Source organism: Helianthus annuus, chromosome 7 (genome assembly GCF_002127325.2).
Source record: "Helianthus annuus cultivar XRQ/B chromosome 7, HanXRQr2.0-SUNRISE, whole genome shotgun sequence".
Taxonomy (NCBI): Eukaryota; Viridiplantae; Streptophyta; class Magnoliopsida; order Asterales; family Asteraceae; genus Helianthus; species Helianthus annuus.
The window spans coordinates 72,744,420-72,766,870 of NC_035439.2; the positions used below are offsets into that span (position 1 = coordinate 72,744,420).

At 41.2% G+C, this 22,451-nt stretch overlaps 3 protein-coding genes across 3 annotated transcripts; 2 read left to right on the plus strand and 1 right to left on the minus strand.

The window, feature by feature from the left end:
• Nucleotides 1-2,827: 2,827 nt before the first annotated feature.
• On the minus strand, nucleotides 2,828-3,463 carry LOC110866752. Its single transcript, XM_022115895.1, has one exon. It carries the CDS (start codon nucleotides 3,461-3,463, stop codon nucleotides 2,828-2,830), a length of 636 nt encoding a protein of 211 aa, XP_021971587.1.
• Nucleotides 3,464-10,533: 7,070 nt separating this feature from the next.
• On the plus strand, nucleotides 10,534-12,754 carry LOC110866753. Its single transcript, XM_022115896.1, has 2 exons — nucleotides 10,534-11,877; nucleotides 12,506-12,754. Exons 1-2 carry the CDS (start codon nucleotides 10,534-10,536, stop codon nucleotides 12,752-12,754), a joined length of 1,593 nt encoding a protein of 530 aa, XP_021971588.1.
• A 7,290-nt stretch (nucleotides 12,755-20,044) lies between these two features.
• LOC110868184 (galactan beta-1,4-galactosyltransferase GALS3) lies at nucleotides 20,045-22,128 on the plus strand. The gene is made up of 2 exons (XM_022117292.2): nucleotides 20,045-21,292; nucleotides 21,616-22,128. The coding sequence occupies exons 1-2, from the start codon at nucleotides 20,139-20,141 to the stop codon at nucleotides 21,959-21,961; spliced, it is 1,500 nt and encodes a 499-aa protein (XP_021972984.1). The 5' UTR covers nucleotides 20,045-20,138; the 3' UTR covers nucleotides 21,962-22,128.
• The last annotated feature ends 323 nt before the right edge of the window (nucleotides 22,129-22,451 follow it).

Consider the following 22,451-nt stretch of genomic DNA (forward strand, 5'->3'; position numbering starts at 1 on the left):
AATAATAAAAATATGTGTATTGTACGGGTTGAATAAATCTAATTATATATACTAAATAATAAAAAAAAGTTATATCTTTAAAAACACTGTGTATTACACGGGTTAAATAAATGTAATTTTGTAACCTTGTATATTACACGGGTTGGATAAATGTAATTTTATAAACTAAATAATAAAAAAATTACATCTTTATAAACCCCGTGTATTGTGTATTATACGGGTTGATTAAATCTAATTATATATACTAAATCATCATCATCATACTCGGTAAATCCCACAAATAGCAAAGCTAAGGTAGGGTCTGAGAAGAGTAAGATGTAGAGGCTGCTTTCAGTAAGATCCCCGACTCGATAGTAGTTTTGCATCAAGCTTTTGACATAAGGCACATAACACTCAGTAATCGGGACAAAGACCGATTAGTGCATGTTCCCTTTTGTCTTTCTGCTATCAACGCCACCACATGATGATGATGATGATGATGCATGATTAATCGTCCGCCGCTTTTACGTTATTTTCACAAATTTAGTGAAATAACGTTAAAATTAGTGCAATTTCACTTTTGCCCTCCGAGCGTCCACACATATATACATTATTAAAAGTTAGATTAGATTATATATGAAATTAAGTGTATAACAAAAAGTCTTTAAATTTCACGTAGAATTAATTGGAATCCTTTATTAAAAGTAGGTTAGATTATATATGGGCTTATACGTGTGAGTAATTGTGATTATTGAATGGTTAAATTTTGAGGGTTTTAAAATGTGAATTTGATTATGATAGATTATATTTTAGTTTTAAAACTTCTAGAATGATTGAATCAAATAAAAGGATTATGATTTCCAAGAAACAAAAACAACCGAGTTTTCTTTTCTGGTCATTTTGAACATGAGCAAATAGAACGATAGCATCTTAATAAAAAAAATAACTAATTACAAATGTGAAACCCAATATTCGTCGGTAATGGCCGTAGGTAATATTTCCAAATTCCAACAGAGATTATCGATGAAGTTTTTAGCGATTGTACGAAAGATTTTTCATGATGATAAAAAAAAAGTATATAATTTTTGTTTTACCAAGGGACTTAAAATATAAAAAGAAAAAGTAGATATTTCTACAGATGAAATTTCATCAAATTTTTAAAATAAAAATTTTAAAATTTGTTTTTAGGCGACAGATATCTCTCACGCATCCGTTGATAAATATCATGCATAACATTAAAAAGTTCATTTTTTGCAACTTTATCTTCGTGGATCAATATTTTTTTTCATAAAATAAGAGATAAGGGTAAACTAAATAAAAAAGTGTCAATTTGGTAAATAATAATATTAAGTATGAAAATGTAGGAAATTACAAATGTAGACATCTTCAATGAATGACACGTGTCCAAAATCAGGTTTCTTTTATTATATAGTATAGATATAGATTTGATTTTGCCCACACAAAATTGACATTTTTTTCGAGTTTTGCCCATAATCATTATTGTGAGCAAAATCGAGCAGAAATCAAGTGTAAATCTGTGACGATTATACAAATAGAATTTTTCTTAACAGTGAAAGTAAAATTCTGAATTAGGGGTGTTCAGAATTCGTTTCGAATTCGAAAAATTCGAAATTCGTTTAAATTCGATTCGATTTTCAAGAATTCGTTTCGATTACAAGAATTCGAATTCGATTCAACTAAATCGAATACGAACCGAATACGCATTTATAATTTCAAATTCGATTCGATTCGAAATTCGAATAAAAATTATACATTTTTATTATTATTTTTATATATAATACATATATAACTTTTATTAGGTTATACTATAAATCATTTTCAAAATTTATTCCAGGTATTAAAATTACCCATTATCAAACCCACTACATGGCCCATAACTAAAATTAAGTAACAAATCTATCAATAGATTTTTAAACCTAAAAATATTAACTTGTAATGTGAAGTGTTTATTCCCAACTTCTCGTTTTGAATTTTTGACTTATAGTACTTTATATGAAACTTTTTAATGTGATATCGTGCTTTATAGCTACTTTAAAATTTATGTTTCATTTTGATAGTTATTTACATGTTTTTAAAGAATCTGAATCAAATCGAATTTATTCGAATTCGAATTTTTAATCGAATACAAATCGAATACGAATTGGGTTTTTTATTTGAATACGAATTTGAATCGAATTTGGTAAGTTTTAATCGAATACGAATTCAAAAGAAAATAAAAATTATTTGAATAATTCGATTCGAATAATTTGAAAATTCGATATTCGATTCGATATGAATTGTTATTAGTCAAAGTGTTATATTAGATTTTGATTTGCCAAAATCAAAGATCCCTTAAATGATTTAAATAAAATACTAATAAAACTTGTTTATTCTACGTTACCTATTTTGAGGGTGGTAATATTCGATAGATTCGTAATACGACACAGATTTGACGTAAAATAATTAGTTTTTAGATTTTTTAACTACTTTATTTAATAAACAGCTCAATATTGGATTTTATTTGTGTTATTCGTTTAATTAAAACAAAAACATTGATTGAATTGTACTAAAATTAAATGCCGACATAAAGAGTCAACATTGGAGACGAAAGAAATAAATATGAAATTTGTGTCGGCTAAACAATATTCCTCCACGTGGTGGCATTCTACGCCTTCCCTTGCACAGCTGTTATATCATATAAAATAATAATATATTGCTTTAATACATAAACATCAAAATTTTTTTTTTTGAACGGCCGACAAAAATTTTATTCATTGTAGCAAGGAGCTACCACCAAATATACAACGTTTAAACCAAGAACCATAACACAACACCAAAAACTATTACATTAGATCAAAGCTCTTAAGTTAAAGTGACTCCAATCTTCCCAAGATAGCGACTCCACCTTTGACCTGTTTTTGACCCATAAAAACGTCACCGATTTGATCTCGTCCAAATTTCTCGTCATGTTTGGATTCAGTTGCCGAAAAACGACTTCATTCCTAGACTTCCATATGCTCCAAATGGTGACCAAAACTATAGCATGAATTACTTTCTTTCTTTTCCTCGATCCCGAGCTTGAACCATGTAGTGTGAGTAGATCATTTATTCCAAATGCAATGATCGGAGGGATCATACACCATGCCGCCAAATTCTGCCATATTGTTTGCGCATAGTGACACGAGACAAAGACGTGATCACATGTTTCTTCATAATCACCACAGAAAACGCAAAACAGATTTTGAACCGGAATATTGCGTCTAGCCAAAGCACACTTCGTCGGCAACCTTTCCATCTCCGCTCGCCATGCAACTATTCCGACCTTCTTGGGTACCCAGTTGTTCCACTCAAAAACACGTTCGGGTGTGATACGATTTACGGAACTAAGCAGTTTCTTTATACTTGAGACGGAGAAATTACCATTCTTATCGTGCTTCCATTTCCATATATCAGGGCCGGCCGAATTAACCCAACCTGCGAGCATAACTATCAGCTGCTGAAGCTGATTAGCAGCTTCTGGATCAAGTGCAGGCCGAGTCCAGGCCTAGGTTAACGTTAGCCCAGAGCTGCCATGACCGCACCGATCAGCAACCAAACATTGTTTTACCGATTCCTCCTTGAATAGGGCTGGGAATTTAGCGTATAACGGCGATTGATCCAACCATATATCCAGCCAAAAAAATACATTTTTCCCGCTGCCCACTACCGCAACACAGTCCTGGTGTAGATCGATATTTGCATCTATAAACGACTGCCTTATACTATGGATGTTTTTCCACGGCCCCGGCACCGACACCTTCACCGGGATGTCGTTCCATGCCCTTGACCTATGATGTATTGCCCAAACAATCCGTCGCCACAACCCTTTTTTTTCTGTTTTGAAACGCCACCACCACTTCGCTAGCATAGCCAAGTTTGCATCCCTAAGAGATCCAAACCCCAACCCCCCATATTCCACCGGTGCGATCGTTTTATCCCAAGCAACCCAGTTCATTTTTGCCTTTTCTTCCGACCCGCCCCAAAAAAAGACCCGTCTAATCTTGTCTAACGCATCAAGAACTTTAATTGGAGCTTTAAACAAAGAAAAATAATAAGTTGGTAGTGAGTTTAACACCGATTTTATAAGTGTTATTCTCCCACCATAGGAAAGCGTTTTAGCTTTCCATATTGATAGTCTACTCCTGAATGTATCAAGCACCGGTTTCCAATTTCGAGCCAGATTCATATTCGCTCCTACCATTAAACCAAGGTGTTTAAATGGAAACGTACCTTGTCTACATCTAAGGAACAGGGCCGCGTCTTGAACCTCCTCTTCTCCAACTCCCACTCCAAATATGCTGCATTTAGCTAAGTTTACTTTCAACCCAGAAGCTAGGTAGAAGCATCTCATTATCCGCCTTAAATTGACAGCATTCGCCCTTGACCACTCTCCAACAAACATCACATCGTCTGCATATATCAAATGAGATAGAACTGGCCCTTCACAAGAGAAGTTAATCCCTTTGAACAACCCAATTGACACTGCTTTTTTCATTATCCCGGTGAGGGCCTCCATGACTATGACAAATAAGAAAGGAGAGAGTGGGTCACCCTGACGTAGACCCCTAGAACAGTCAAACTCTCTCGTTGGTGACCCATTAACCAGAACAGAGGCTCTGGCGGAATACAGCGTGGCCATAACCCATCCCCTCCACCTGCTTGGAAAGTTCATTTGCGCCATAATCGAGTCAAGGAATCTCCAGTTAACGGAGTCATACGCTTTATTAAAGTCCACTTTAAAGAACATCCCGTTTCTCTTAGTCTTTTTTAACCAACTGAGCACCTCGTTGAGAATAAGTGGACCATCCATGATATTCCTTCCGGCCATAAACGCTGATTGTTGCTCCGAAATCAATTTTCCCATAATCCCTTTTAGCCGATTCACAAGCACCTTTGATATCACTTTGTTTATCACACCAATTAGACTAATTGGCCTAAAGTCCGCCGGGCTCGTCGGATCTTTAACCTTGGGGATCAGCGCTATGAAGGATGAGGTGCAGCTTTTATTCAGGGAACCTGTTTCATAAAATTTGTTGAATAGTTTCACGAAATCCTCTCGGAGACCCGACCAACAACGTTTAATAAACTTAAAATTAAAACCATCCGGTCCTGGTGCCCGATCCCCCTCACACTCCCATATTGCATCTTTAATTTCCTCCACCGAAAAAGGGGATTCCAACATAGCTGCCTCATTTTCCGAGATGGTAGCCAGATTTGGACATACCAATCCCGGTCTATTAGGCATTGGTTCCTTAAACTGATGATCAAAGAAAACAAATAACGCTTCCTTGATAGCCAAAGGGTTCGTAACCCAAACCCCATCAATCAACAATCCATTCAGCCTATTTGTAGAGATGTTCGCGTTAATGATGTGATGGAAGTAGGCAGAATTTTCATCTCCATCTATGGCCCACTTGGACCTAGACTTTTGCCTCAAATCAAGTTGCTTTAAACGGTCGAATTCAGCCACATAGTTCTTACACTCGGCTCTCTCCGCCAATTCTTCTTCCAGGAGCACTCTTTCCTCCGCCAAATTTTCAATGCTAACCAATCTCCTTTTTTTTCTACCATAGATGCCCTCCCGAACTTCCTTTTCCTCCTTTAGCCAGGCCTTAATTTTATTTTTTAACCACCTCAATTTAATTGCAAGAGCCAGATCCTCCGGGCCCGAAAAAGAGAATTCACTACAAATCTGTACGGCGTAGCTAGCAAAACCCGGGTACTCAAACCATGAGTTAAAGAACCTGAAAGGTATATGGCCGAAATCAGACTGAACAGTTGACAGGACGATTGGCCGATGATCCGACGCACCTCTTTCTAAAGCTAGAACTGTTGCATTAGGCCACCGCTCTCTAAACCCCAAACACACCAGGAATCTATCCAGCTTACTAAGCTTTTGCCCATTGTCAGATATGTATGTAAAATTGCCCCCACCCATGTTAAATTCAACCAACCCAGCGGAGAGGATGAACTGATTGAAAGCCTCAGCATTTGCTTCAGAGAATTCAGAATTCTTTCGCTCACTAGCATCTCGCACCTCATTGAAATCACCCATTACAACCCATAAACCTTGTAGTGCATTTTTTACACCCAAAATTTCTGACCACACTGACCGCCTGGTTGCGGCATCATTAGGAGCATAAACATTCATGTAATTAATTCTACACCCTGAAGGCATCAAAAGACCAGAAACCACAATAAAGAATCTATTTCGGACAATATCAACACACCTGAATACAGACGGACACCATAGACAGGCCAAACCACCTGATCTACCTTGTGAGTTAACCGCAGCTAGCTGAAACTCGGACCTACCCCAGAACTGATTGAACATGAACGAATCAGAATCCTGCAGCTTCGTTTCTTGGATAGCAATAAAATGTAACCCATGACAAGTTTTTAATCCCCGAATCCACTCCGACTTCCGACTATCCCTGACCCCCCTAATATTGATTGAGAGACAATTCATCGAGAACCATTTTGAACACCTTCATCTACAACAAGCATCTCTGTCTGAGCCTCGAAACCATTAAGATCCACACCAATGAGAGCCCCAACCCTAATTGTGTCCTCAACCTCTTCATCGACAACCTGGTTCGGGACCGGAACACTCGCATCTACATCCTCCCCGTCCCCCAAAAAATTACCCTCAGACTCCATGCTACCTGTTTGAACTTCCGGTGCACCAGTATCCTCTTTGGGGATCGGAGGTATTGCACTGTTGATACCCGAATTCTCCCGAACAGGAGTATTAAGATCTAAAGGTTCTCTGTCAATCCTACCAGAGTGATTAAACATTCGCTGTGAAGGACCCTGTGTTGATCCAATGGAGGGTGGGCTTCTTTCACCCCTGTTTCTTTTACCCAAATTTACAGCCGACATTGGGCCTAATTCATCTGGCCCATCATTAGAGCCATTGCATTGCATATCAACTTCATCGACAACAGGCCCATTATTTTGCATACCTAATTTAAACTCACTTGGCCCACCACAATCCTCTTTGTTTGGCTGATCTGACACTGACACATGTGACTCATCATTAATCCGCACGTGCGCCGCCCCCATCTCTTTCCCATGCACATCGTGAAAAACCACGTTTGCATTAACACCCCCAGTCCCTTGGTCTTCCAATGACTCTTGATTACCAACTGTTTGATCTCCGACTACCGGAACATTCTCCGGCCGATCATTCCTCCGATCAACATCATTGCTCTGTTCCACGTTCTCCATTCCTTGCCTTAACTCTCCCTCCTCCAAATCCTCCATATTTCCTGCCTCCATATCTTCCGACTCCATGTCTGAACCCGAGTTTGATTCAAAACCACTATCCTGAGAATCCAACACTGAATCATCATCCCTAGCTGGTTGCCATAGATCAGGAAATTCTACTACCCAGACTGCGGTTGTTCTATTATTCCACTTTATGACCACAGCTTCATCAATCTTGGACGCTTGGGACGTAATTATCTTAACCGAGGTCAGGGAGTTATCCTCCTTTTGCCACGAAAATGATGATTTTTCTACTACTTCCCCAAATAAACCCCCTATGTTATCAAAAAGTGTGTTATCTCGGATCATGAACGGTACACCAGTAATGTTAATGGTCGCCATCCTGCTAAAAGGGATATCCTCCCCCAACCATAAGTGGTATTTTGAGAACATCTTTTTGAAGAAACTGACATATAGCTCCATGCACGTATTGGCCATTGTTTTATCCCTGAAAGTTAGTAGATAAGTCACCCCACCAGCGTACGAAATTCCAACTTCCGTCATGCCTTCATCCTCCATTGCCAGTTTCATATCTCTTACAGTCATAACAACTTTGGCGTACCCGAGCACTGACCTCCCAACACAATGAAGGGGATACAATGAACCTTTCCCTTGAACAGTAATTACTTTAGTCCCATGACTTTCTTCTACAGGTTTTCCTTTGAACAAGTCAGCAAAAGACCTTCCTTGATTACTACCCGGTGCATGTTTAGGTCCTTGATCCGATGACTGTTGAGGATTTTGGGGACCTTCTGCATAATTTCTTGCTCCCGAGTTATTCTCATTCCTTTGGTTCCCATTTTTCGGCCTCCATTGACCCCGACCCCACATGTCAGGGTTATAGTTAATCTTCTTATGCTCCTTGTCATACTTAGCCAACGAAACTGAAACCTTCATATCAAACATCCTAACTGTATTCATAGACACCAATGTTTCCTTCATGTTCGCCACACCAACGTACCGTACAAATCCAAAGCACCTGCCACTGGAGTCCCTTTTCCGAGCCACGTATACATCCGATACAAATCCAAACGGTCGGAAAGCCCTCCACATGATATTTCTTGTAACTTTTTCCGAGATGTTTTGCACTAGAAAAGTCCATTCCACACCATCTCCCCTGTTCCGGTTACTCTTCCGATTCTGAACATCGTGCCACGGACCACCATAATCATGCTCTCCACCTCCATCTTCCGGCAAAGCCATTTCTTTTTGTACCACCACGCCCAAACAGAACAGAGTCACTCCTCTAACACCTCCAAAGAGAGGAAACGAAACAGTGGCAACTTAACCCTAAGGGTGTTTTCGGTGGTTGTCAAGAAAACAAAAAACAATGCATACATTAGTTTTTTTTTTATCGGAAAATTTCTTTTATTCGTGTCGTCTTTAGGACTTGTGAAGGGGTATGGTCTCAAAAAGCCACGCAGACCTTTTTACAGGTCTCGCGCAGAACCATACTCCTTAATGAGCAAGATGTTCAATCCCAACCTCGCGCGGCCTACTTTAGTATTAATTAACCTCGCGCGGGGTCTAAACAAGAAAGAACATTGATCTCAACACTTAGCTTTCTGGATAAGAGTCTTTGACAACTACAATCTTGCGCGGGCTGGTTGCGTGCTCAGTAAGGGTCGCGCAGGACCTGTAGCTCATGACCACTCCAGAAGGTACAAAGGTACAAGTGGCAGATGAAAAGAGCCAATCCGCACCCTCCAGGCTCTGCTCAATCGTGCTCCACGATCGTCTGACGTACATGAGACAAAAAGTACTCAAGGACGCTTACGTGGCACCAATCACAGGGCAGAGACACCTGCACCACGATCTCCACTAACCTGCTGGTGGTAGAGGGACAACGAGGCCGATAACAGTGACACGTGGCTCCAATCACGGTGCGCCAGCACCTGAAAGCTTCTAGAAGCCACTAACGGTCAACACCAGTGAGACAAGGAGCATATCCGCTACGTTGTCGGCTTCCGGCCCAAGGCCCATCAGCCCACATCCTCTACACCTCTCCGGCTATAAATAAAGACCTTAGTTCACAGGTTAAACCGTTCTATTCCCTCTACTCTCACTCTTTGCTCACTTTAATCTCCACAAAGCAGATACTTATTCTCACGCCGGAGTCTGGTTAAGAGGGAAACCCCCATATTCCCCTCTTAACGAGCTAACGGTGTTTCTGTTTTGCAGGATCATACGGTCATTAAGGAGCTCAGGAAACCAAAGAAGATTAACCCTTATGGTTGAAACATAAACCAAACTAATTAACAATAAAATTAGTTACGTGTTTCTTCATTGGCGCCCACCGGTTTTTACAAAATCACCTTCATCTTCTTTTTCTGAGCTTTCATTGTTTTTTCCTTCGATCATGGCGGGTCAAGGAATCGTTCATGAGTTTGGTTTTGGAGCAAACTCCAATGCAGTGTTGGGGGAAGACAATCAAAACGTCCAAGCCCAACAGATGGAATAAATCGGTGAAATCGAAGTCGTCAACACCGGGGGACCCTGCGCGAGCATCACTCACATCACTCAGACGGTAACCCCAGGAAACAATGGTGCTAGACCCTCAAATCCAGCTCCACCTCAGAATATTTCGACGCTACTAGGGCTACCCGAAGGCGAAACTCCAGCCTCGTGGTACGCCAAACAAATTGCCACCATCAATGCGGCGTATCAATCTTTGAGCGCACAGCAAGCAGTTTTAACGGCAAAACCGTCCTTGGTTACACCTCAGGGCCAGAGTCAGGGGGCGCGCCAAATACCCCCACAGCAAAATCTCCTAGGAAGAATCAACAGGCCTCCTCCCCAGAGAAGACCAAGCGTGCATGACACGTGCGATACACGGGGAGAAACAGAAAGCTATTATGACTATCCGTTTAATGTCGAGAGAGGACCAGTTCATAGCCGGCTCACGCTGCGCAACATGAACAACGAGCGGGATGATACAGACCCAAATGACCCAACATGGCAAGATGATGAGGTTCCTCAGTTTTCAATCGCTTGCAAAGAAATCATGAATACTATAGGCCAAGGCAACACGTTAGATACAGCGAAGAGGCAGAGCGAGACTTTCGCCTCGCCTATCGACCAGCTGAAGCTACAGAACACTCAAAGTTCATCCCAAAGATCGCTCTGGCGCCATTGTCAAAAGAAAAATTGCCTCCAACAGTTGGAAAGTTTAACGGACTGACTGATCCTGATGATCATGCCAGAGTATTCATAAGCGCTGGTTGCATGGGAGGATGGAATATGCCCATGTGGTGCCATTTGTTTATCCAAATTTTCACGGGAGCTGCTCGCACTTGGTTTGACAGCCTCCCACCAGGAAAGATCAAGTTATGGGTTGATTTTAGAACACAGTTTGTGAACCACTTCAGTCAACAGAGACGTTACCAGCGCGACACAGCTGAGGTAACGGACATTTGGCGCAGAGAGAACGAAGGTTTAGAAGATTTCATCACTCGCTTTAACAAAGAATGTTTAGAAATTGGCGGTGTAAGCGAGCAACTCATGCGCGCTCACTTCAAGAAAGCCATTCGCTGTGATAGCCTTATCTGGACTATCACACGAAAAGATGGAATGCCCAAAGAGTGGGATAAGCTCATGGAAGCCGCAAAGATAGTCGCGCAGACTGAAGAGTCACTGGCTGGCAACAAAAACTCTTATACTGAGGATCGATTTTCTAAGGGAGGCTCGCGCGATAACAGCAGACGAAACAAAGGCAGAAACCCTGGGTGGAAAGCCAATCACTCCAGCGGTTATGACGAGCGACCTCGTTATGAAGAACGATCTCGCTACAAGGAAGACACGCAAGACACTATCGATCGCATTGGGTACAGGAAGACAGTCAGGAATGAGAATCGAGAAAAGCACTGGAATTCGCTCATAAAGACACCTAAAGAGGTGCTCATGACGGAGAACCACGATTTCAAGGCGCCAAGGCCTATGACCAACAAGAAGGGGCAAGACCCCAACCTGTACTGTGACTTCCATAATGATACAGGCCATCTAACAGATGTCTGTATCAGCTTGAGACAAGAAATTGAGAAAGATTTGAAAAGTGGGAAACTGGGTCATCTAGTAAAGAACGTGCGCAAAGAGACACGTCAGATTCAGCGCAACGATGATGGAAGAGACAAAAAAGTCAGACGCCTGCAAACACATATGGTCAATGGACCAAGATATAGCGCGAGAGATAAAGGCAAGCGACCTTTCGAACCAGCATGGCAAGAGCAACAGGTTATCTTCCCGGTAGTGCGCGGGGGTCCACGCGCAACGCGCCCCGTCATCATTACCGGCATTATCGGCCATTACGAGACTGAATACGTATTCGTTGACCCAGGAAGTACAGCAGATATCATCTATGAGCAATGCTTTAATCAATTCGACGATGAAGATAAAGCAAGACTTGAGCCAGTCGATTACCCTTTGTCAGGATTCTGCAATGAGATGGTCTTCCCACTAGGCCAAATCAGCTTCCCCCTCACGCTTTCTGACGGGAAGCACTCAAGAACAACAATGGTCAACTTCATGGTAATGCCTGTCAAATCAAGGCATGATGTTTTGATTGGAAGAGAAACCCAAGGAGAGCTTAACATGGTAACTTCCACCCCCCCCACTCAGCAATCGGGTTTCCAATCAAGACGGGGGTGGCAATTATCTATGCAAAAAAGGAAGTGATGTCAACAGACGATATGCGCCGAACCAAACCAGCAAAGGTTTCTACGACAGAGCCAGAAAAATGGGTGTTAAATCGCAATACCCTGAACAAACGGTGACGATAGGCCACGTTATCTCGCGAAGCATCAGAACGCACCTCAAACAGCTCTTGTTTAGAAACATGGATATTTTCGCCTGGACTCCGGCAGACATGACCGGTGTCCCGCGCGACGTTACAGAGCATTGTCTAAACACTTATCCCTCCGTTGAACCAAAAGTACAAAGAAGGCGCCGTTTGGGAGCGGATAAGACCAAAGCAATGAACGAGCAAGTATGTGAGCTCCTAAAAGCGGGAATCCTTCGAGAGGTGCACTATCAGAGTTGGGTGGCAAACCCCGTAATGGTGGAGAAGTCAAATGGAGGATGGAGAATGTGCGTCGATTATACCGATCTCAACAAGGCATGTCCCAAAAACTGCTACTCTTTGCCTGAGATCGACAAAAAGATAGACTCGCTCGCACCGTACAGATGGAAATGCTTTATAGATTGTTACAAGGGGTATCACCAGGTTCAAATGAAACTCGAAGATGAAGACAAGACAGCTTTCAGAACCGATCTCGGCATCTTCTGTTATACAAAAATGTCGTTCGGTCTTAAGAATGCCGGCGCGACATACCAGCGCTTGATGGATAAAATCTTCGCTGATGATATTGGAAAACACATCGAAGTCTACATCGATGATCTGGTAATCAAGAGTCCTGAAGAGGACCAAATGCTAAAAGATATTGAGAAAACGTTCAACTCGTTGAGAGGGTGAACATGAAGTTGAATCCTACCAAATGTTCCTTTGGTATGGAAGAAGGGAAGTTTTTGGGCTTCATAGTCACAAACGGCGGTTTTAAAGTAAACCCAGAGAAGGTTCAAGCAATAGAACGAATGCCGTCGCCAAAAACGATCAAGGAGATGCAACTATTAGCCGGCCGTTTAGCCGCGCTAAACCGTTTCCTATTAAATCATGCTGCAAAGTCATATCCTTTTATCAGCACCTTGCGCAACTGCGTAAAGAAGCAAGAATTTAAGTGGACACCCGAGGCAGAAGCCGCATTCCAGCAAATGAAGGAATGTCTGATAAAGCTCCCTACCCTGAACGCGCCGTACAAGAACGAACAACTCATACTGTACTTATCTTATTCGGATAAGGCAGTAGGGTCGGTATTGATGGTAGAAAGAAACGGAGTACAAACTCCAATTTATTATGTCAGTAGGGTGCTTACTGATCCAGAAACGAGATATTCAACAATGGAAAAGTTGGTACTGGCACTGCTTCATGCTTCTAGAAGGCTGCGTAGATACTTTACAGGGCACGTAATCACAGTACTTACCAACTTTCACATCGGCACAATATTGCAAAAATCAGAGACGTCTGGGCGGTTAGCAAAGTGGGCGATCGAGCTGGGTGGCCACAACATCTTGTACAGGCCGCGCCCAGCCATCAAGGGTCAAGTTTTAGCAGACTTCGTCACAGAAGTCCCAGTGGAAAAAATCAAAGATTGTGAGATTGTTGAGACTCCCGCGAAAGACACATCTAATGAGCTGTGGTTACTGTACACTGATGGGGCATCAAATGAGGACGGCTCAAGAGCAGGGTTGCGCCTAGTGAGCCCCGAGAAGCATGAATTTACATACGCCATCAAGTTGGATTTCAAGAACACCAACAATGAGGCAGAATATGAGGCATTCCTGGCAGGCTTGCGCCTCGCCATAAAAATGGGAGCTCAAAATCTACAAGCGCATGTTGATTCGCTTCTGATCGCCAGTCAAATCAATGGAATTTATGACGCAAAGGGCGAGGTCATGGCCCTGTATTTGGATCAGGCGAAAGAGTTACTTCAACGCTTCAAGTCATACAAGGTAGTTCACATCAATCGCTCTGAAAACAAACCAACAGACGCCTTGAGCAAGCTCACTTCAACTTCCTTTCAACATCTAGCCAAAGATGTAAGGATTGAAGTACTCAAGAATCCATCAGTCCTGCTGTGCCAGGTAAATGTGATCGAAGTAGGGCAGCCATCTTGGATGACCCCTATAATCCAATATCTGCAAGAAGGAATACTCCCGGAGAGCAAAGCAGAGGCAAGGAAGATTCAGAACAAGGCCCTGCATTATGAAATGAATGATGGTATTTTATACCGAAAGTCCTTCTTGGGGCCCTTATTGCGCTGTGTGGACCCCCAAGATGCGAATTACTTGATTAGAGAGATTCACGAAGGGATCTGTGGCATCCATGCAGGACCGCACATGGTTGTCGCGAAGATTATGAATGCTGGTTATTACTGGCCAGGGATGCATGTCGATGCTCTAAGGGAGTTGCGCAAATGTGACTCATGTCAAAGACACTCTCCGAAGACCCTGCACCCGAAGAATGATCTCATCCCTGTATCCACTGCTTGGCCTTTCCAACAATGGGGAATTGATATGGTGGGACCTTTCCCTGACGCTTCAGGAGTCGTGAAGTTCATAATCGTGGTCGTTGATTATTTTACTAAGTGGGTGGAGGCCAAAGCTCTCGCCTCAACTACTGCGATGATGGTACGCAAGTTTATCTGGGAACACATCATTTGCAGATTTGGCCTCCCACTCAAAATCGTCACAGACAACGGCACCAATTTTGCATCAGAGGATCTTCAAAATTGGATGAAGGAAATGAAGATTGAGCACACTTTCTCCTCCGTTGCGCATCCTCAAGGCAACGGTCAGGTAGAAAGTGTCAACAAAAGTATCGTCGAGGGGATAAAAGCCCGTCTGGGCACAAAGAGAAGAGGTTGGGTAGATGAGCTCCCAAGCATCCTGTGGGCTCAACGAACCATGCCGAAGACAAGCACTGGCGAAACTCCTTTTATGTAACACCCCCAAAATACCACTTGCGGGAACTCCGCGAGGTGTGTTACGCATCAGAGTTCAAGCCACCAATCAAGTTGCACCAGTAATAAATATGTAAACAAACATTCCATTTCATAATAAATAATTCCCAACATAAGGGTTTCAACCTAATTTAAATATCCAGCGGAAGCATAATGTAAATTATCAGTTGATTGTTCAGAATCATAAGTTCATAGTGGTATGTTAAGTATCCAAGGGTTTCGATCCATGACCACTCCAGCACTCCCAGATAGCAAGTCCATGTCAAGTTATCTAACGACCTGCAAGCATGCAGACAAGTGTGTCAGACTACGCTGGTGAGTTCAAAGTTTTGTTTACGTGTGAAGTTACCAAATGTTTATCAAGTCAACTCATCGTTTTGTTTCAGATGTTGTTATTCACTTGATTACTGTACCGTATGTAGCATCAATGATGGGAATGCCTAACCCCAATGCCCATAACCAGGCATCGGTCAAAGTCAAGGTATCAAACAACCTTGACAAGCTGTAGGAGGTCTTATATCCGCGATGTGTTTTCAAGATGTCCAAGTAATTAGTTCACGCCCGTCCTTACGGCCCGGTGTGAGGGTGCCAAACCTAATAGCGCTATCAACTAATTACCCCATTGCCTTACAAGCAACCCGATAGATGATTGATTCTGTGTTCAATAACCAACATCCCAGTTTAATCGTTTACCCATCATTCCCTTCCAATGGTTTACTAGATGTCCCAAACCACCGGGACGCATGCTTAGAAAAGTGCAGTGAACTCACCTTGGTTTGCTCGGTAAGATACACAAAAGGTTCTTGAATTAAGGGTGGTCAACCACGTCCTAACAGGGTTACCACACAAGTCAGGTTTGGGCTCAAGTAATACATGGATGTTTACACACAGTCTAACAAGTTACGAGCATGTATAGTTCATGGCAAATACACAACTGTCAAGTATATAACATCACCGATTTATACGATTCATAAGAATGGGCTCGCACAAGTCTAACAGTCTTGTGCGAGTCACTCGTTGAGGCCCAATGACACCCGGCCCAAATAATAACCAAAAATAGTCCAACAGATATACACGGCCCCAAATAACAACATAAAATATCTTGTGCGATCCGGTTAACATTGTGCGACTGATAAGCCTTGTGCGAGTAAAGTCTTGGGCTGTCCGGCCCGGTAACATTAACTAGTTATTCATCTGTGTGTGTGGCCCAAGGTATTGTGCGATTGGCACTGTCTTGTGCGATCCACGATACCTTGTGCGATCATGCAAAGTATATGTTGTACACTGTGCTAAGACCTGTTGTACCTAGCTTGTGCGGTTTCTTTGTGCATGTGATCTTGTGCGACCAGAGCCTCTTGTACAATCAAGAGGTTTGTGCGATCAGTGCTTGATACCCGGATTTCATGCCCTTCGGTTACAACATTTAACAGTTTTCCTTATTTACGTTTCATCAATCAACAGTTTCCAATCTTATCATATCAATTAACAACTAATTAATTTCAAATCATGCCCATATTCGATCAAATGAGGGTTTTAACATCCTAATTCTCATGAACCCTAATCCGTTATACATGTATCAAAAACATAAACAACAATTCTAACACTAATGCATCACAACATGATCCGATTTCATGAACATTCAACCGGTTATATCATGATAGCCGAACAATAACAACAATAACATATCCGACTAGCTAGAACATTATCACATGATTAACAATCCGAACATATAGCAAAGCAGTCGATTATCATAACACTACCCATTAACATCATCACATAAACATCATTCAATCCATCGAACACTAAGCATAAATCATACATGAATCAAGCAAAGATATAACACTAACCGATTAAGAGAATGATCCGAATCAAGAAGATCTTCGATAGTGGAGGGATGTTCGGTTGCCTTGGTTCCGGTTGAGAGAGAAAGAGAGAGGGTGTGTGTGTGTTCTAGGGTTTGTGTGTGTGTTAGGATGTTTTGGTGAGATGTTTACAACATCTCATGTGTTAATCGACTAGGGGATGGGCCGAACCCCACTTGGGCTGCTCTATGGGTCCGCGTACAAGTGTAAAGCCCAAATGGCTTGTGCGATCGTGTGTAGTGTTGTGCGGTTCGGTTCAGTTGCATATATACACGCATTCACGTAATAATAAAACATAACATTCATTCACTCATTCAATTAATATAGTTCCCATAAGCACGTAACATTACACAAAGTAGGTTCGAATTACGAGTTGTCACATTTTAGCCTAGTATACGGCTCGGAGGCAGTTATCCCAGCTGAAGTTGGACTCCCCTCACCGCGCTTGACAACAGTCAACACGGTTGATAATGAAGCAGAGGGCCGTCTCGACCTAGATTTGCTGGAAGAAAGACGCGAGATTGCGCGTATTAAAGAAGCAAAGTACAAAACACAACTGGAAAGGTATTACAATGCGAGAGTCCGCATTTGTACCTTCACTCCAGGAGAATATGTCTCTCAAGGTGTTTAAAGAATTTGCCTTTCCTAATGGACCACCACCCCATTGGTACAATGCATACATTAGTATCTATCACTTGTGGAGCCACATAGAGGATACCAATCGATTTTGAAAATACCAATTTATTTTGAGACCTGTAGTTTAGGGGGTGTTTGGGAGTGCTTATTTTAGTGACTTATTAGCTTATTGACTTTTTGAAAAGTTAGAAAATGTTTGGGTGAAACTATTTTGTGAGGGTAAGTCACTCCATTGTGACTTATTAACTTTTTCAAAAAGCTACAAGTTGTTTTGAAAAGCTAAGCCTAAGATGGCCTAATTGAACTCCTGACAAGTTTGTTTGTTATGAACTATATTAGTCCACCATGGGCCCAACTCAGCAGCCCATTTAAGAAGCCCATTAAGACCGTAAAGGAAAATCTAAGGGTGTAAATGAGTCAAGCCGAGCCCGAGCTCGATTATATAGAAATAAATGTTTTTTTTTTTATTTCTATGATGTATAGCATTTCGTGTGGAAAAATCACTCATGTAGAAACCGAAATGATACCAACAAACTTATCATCATATCATAGATTACATCCCATTAAAAACCATCGTATAAGGCACCGAAATGATTCTGATTGAATTTTCCACATGTAATCAATCAAAATGATACCGATCAAATCACCACCGTATTGCGGGGGTAAAAAGTCGCCCCCCCCCCCCCCCCACCCCAACACACACACACGAAGCGTGGGCTTTACCCTTAACTCCAGTTTTCTTATAATATTCCAAATCAGGCCATGCGGTTGCCTATACTGGAACAAGAAATTGAATTGGAAAAGTCATAGAAATATCAGATGGTTTGTTTTTTATTATCTAAGTCTTTGAAATATCATAGAAATTGACTAAAGTTGGTTAAAACTATTTAAGACATGACTAGATTTATGATTTTCTAAACCGTTGGTTAACCTAGATATAACTGGTCAATTGGTAATGTTATTTGCATGCATGTGGTACGACTATATATCACTTGTCTATCGTCGAATCATAAGTTTAATCAACAATATTAAACAATCAAAATTGGCCAACCGTGGTCAAATATGCCACAAACAGTCAACTATAACTAATCTTTGTTAAACATAGTTCGTACAGGCTAATAGTCAATATCAGTCAAACATGGATAAAATGATTATAATTGATATCATCATCATACTCAGTATATCCCACCAATAGCAAAGCTAAGGTAGAGTCAGAGGAGTGTAAGATCTAGACAACCTTACCTCTACCCCGTAGGAATAGAGAGGATGCTTCCAGTGACACCCCCCGCTCGATAGTAGTTTTGTATCAAGCCTTGGACATAAGGCACATAACACTCAGCAATTGAGACAAGCACTGATTTGTGCATGTACCCCTTGTCTTTCGCCTATCAACGCTACCACATGATGCATGATTAACCATCCCATCTTTTAACGTTATTTTCACAAAATTAGTAAAATAACGTTAAAATTATAATTGATACGAGTTTCTTAATTATTAGTATTTTAATTAACTAGACTCCCTAAGGCCAAAAATATACTTTGATTGGATTTTCGGGTTATACTACTATATTCGAGTTGGATTACATCAACTTGTGTGTAACATTTGCACAAAAGCATGATTTAGTGTGGTCCTGAGGTACAGTACTCGTGTTAATGTTACTCTATATACGCGTGTTATAGTGGTTTCTTTTAAAAAACAAGCCATATAATGACAAAGCTCTAAAGAAAGCTTTTCAACTATTCTCGTCCCCATCAAAATAACACGTTTTGTAGAGCTTTCAGCATATACTAATCAGACAAAAGATTTTGGAGTGAATATTCGTCTCAATACATTTTCGTTAGTTGAAGGTGTGAAACGTAAGTTTTTGGAGTGCGAATGATCTAGTGCGTGTTCTGGAGCAATCTTTGACAAAAATACACAAGGTTAATTAGGCCGACTGAAAAAATACCTTTTAATATGCCTACCTTTGCTGCTTGTAAGGAAAGATGGCGTAAAATGTTTAACCGTTGACTTAACTAAAACGATACTGTAAAAGGATTTACAGTTGAGTTTACAATTTCAAACTCTAGTTGATGGCTAACTGGTCAAAATGAGTTATTCTCTCAAACACTGGCTAGACCAATTTATTCACTTGTCATAATGTTGCAACGTTCTAGATAAATAGATCGATTCTCAAATCAAATAAGGTTGTTGATCACTTAGTCGACTTTACCATTTCATAGTTTACGATTAACCAATTAAAATGGGTTATTCTTTTAGCATTGGCTGGATTATATTGAATCTTCTCGTCAAAATGTTGCAACTATGTATGCAAATTGACTAATTCTCAATTAAATTACTTTGAACTGTCAACTCAACCTACTAAAAACCGTAAAACGGTCAATATCAATCATATTTCTACAACATAACTTTACCAAATATGAAAATTACCAAAAGTATTAAAAATGATATAAATATTAAAATCTTAGCATCACGACATTTCTTCCATATGTTGCATTACCTAGATCCTGGACAACTCTATATTCCCCACCTCATATTCACATACAAAACACCCTGTCACTATGTGTGACTATCAATACCACAAAGTTAAATAAATAATTATATAATTAATAAAGAAAAAGTTTCCAAAAATAATTAAATAATTAATAATAATATTAATATTAATACTCTTATATTTGCTTTACCTTCTGTTATGTATGTACATCCATGGTGCTTGCGTGACACTCCTCTCTGTTCTTTGTTCTTCTTTCTGAATCCAATTTGATCTAAGATATTCCAAAAATGGCGAAAGTTGATGAACAAATTCAAATCAATAGTCATAAACACAAGAAGATGTTCATTGGTGTAGTCTGGAATTGCCCTGGTGAAATCAAATTATTATTATCTGCTCTTTTGTTTCTCTGTTCGATCATCAGTGTGTTTCAGTTCTTCCCTTCTTATATTCGGGATCTTCGGGATTGCGCCGCAGTCCCACCGCCGTCCACCGTCGTCGAGCTTCTTGCTACATCCGCACCGCGGATACAAAACAAGAAGCTCGACGATGTGGTGCTTGAAGGCGGCGTTATTAAGAGAAACTTCAAGGGATACGGCTCTGCGGCGTATAATTTTATACTTATGTCGGCGTATAGAGGCGGCGGCGACACGTTCGCCGTCGTAGGGTTGTCGTCGAAACCCTTGCACCTATTCGCGAGACCTACTTATGTCTGCGAATGGGTGCCACATCCCGCGACGGGGAATAATAAGAATATCTCCGTCGTGGGGTATAAAATCCTCCCCGACTGGGGGTACGGACGTGTGTACACTGTAGTTGTAGTCAACTGTACTTTTCCGTTCCCAGTTGGGGAGGATGGAAGCGGTGGACAATTACTCGTCCACACCTCCACCTCTGGCGGTGGTGACACTGACTTCAATGTCAGTGACACCGTTGAAGCGTTGGTGGAAGCTCCAGGGAGCTTCCACGCTTCACAGTTAGACGTTCCGCCAAAATACGAGTACTTATACTGCGGGTCGCCTCTTTATGGCGACCTGAGCCCTCAACGGGTGCGCGAATGGATCGCGTACCACGTGAATTTGTTTGGGGAGAGGTCGCATTTCGTGATACACGACGCAGGCGGTGTTCACCGTGATGTTATGGAGGTTTTACGGCCGTGGATCGAAAAGGGTTACGTGACGTTACAGGATATAAAGGAGGAGGAGAGGTTTGATGGGTATTATCATAACCAGTTTCTCGTCGTGAATGATTGTTTGCATCGATACAGATTCATCGCTAAATGGATGTTTTTCTTCGACGTTGATGAGTTTATATATGTTCCTAAAGAAACCACCATTAAAGACGTTACGGATTCGTTGTTGGGGTATACACAATTCTCCATCGAACAAAGAACCATGTCGAACAAGCTTTGCTACCTCGATGATGATCCCGGCAAAATTTACAGGTATGAATCATATCATTTTCGATTTACGATTGTAGGACGGGTGTTGGAGTTGGCCAATAGTACCCCAGGGTCATTAGGTGATCATATATCTTTGCGCCACCAATATGTTCTGGGGCATGGGCTTCCTCGAGAACCTGCTGCACATCCTCTCCAGGGGTGGAGATTAAACCATGTTTATACCCGACCCAATAACCGTCACATAAATCATTACCAGTCTAATATTAATTGGATATTTGTATAAAATTTTGTGATCTTAAAATATGTTTAGTTTTTCTTAGTTTAAATTATGAAACAGAATTTGTAATTTCGATCATATGTTATAGGAAATGGGGGATCGAGAAGATGGTATACAAGGACACAAAGAGGGGAATTAGGAGAGACCGAAAATACGCTATCCAACCACGGAACGTATTTGCAACGGGTGTACACATGTCGCAAAATCTCATGGGGAGAACAATGCACAAAATGGATGGGAAGATAACATACTACCATTACCATGGAACAATTTCGGAGCGACGAGAGCCATGTCGCCAGCTGGTAAACACCACCACAGAGAATGTCGATGGAACACCTTATGTAGTGGATACCACCATGAGGGAGGTTGCCGGAGCCGTCAAGAGATTTGAGCTCCGAACAATTGGTCCAGTGTTGCTAAAGACTCGTCAATGACCGAAGAGTTGCATCCTATTAATTTTTTTTGTTGTATTATAGATAATATAGTAATATTTTTATAAATATTTACATAACGAGCATAGGAAAGGATACACATTTCAATATTGATTTTTTGGTGTAAATTTGTTTGTATTATTTATTCAATCCATTAACTTTATTTCGTACTATTTAGAAAAATAAAATATTCTAAAATCATTCGTGAAATATGTGTCGTCTCTCATTATTGTTCAACTGTTATGGATATATAGATAACCAAAAATAAACAAAGCAAACGTCAATACCTCATCTATTGAACGTCTGGGTCAACGTATGTCAGTGGTGAAGTACCGGTCAATCCTTAAGTACCGTTTGATAATCCCCATGTTCGCGAATGATGAAACTTGTCCAGTCTGCCGTAAAACATGCCTGGATAAATACGGGGAGCATGCGTTAAACTGTAAAGAGTTGCCGGAGTTTAAGTATCGCCATGACTTTGTTCGAGACGCGT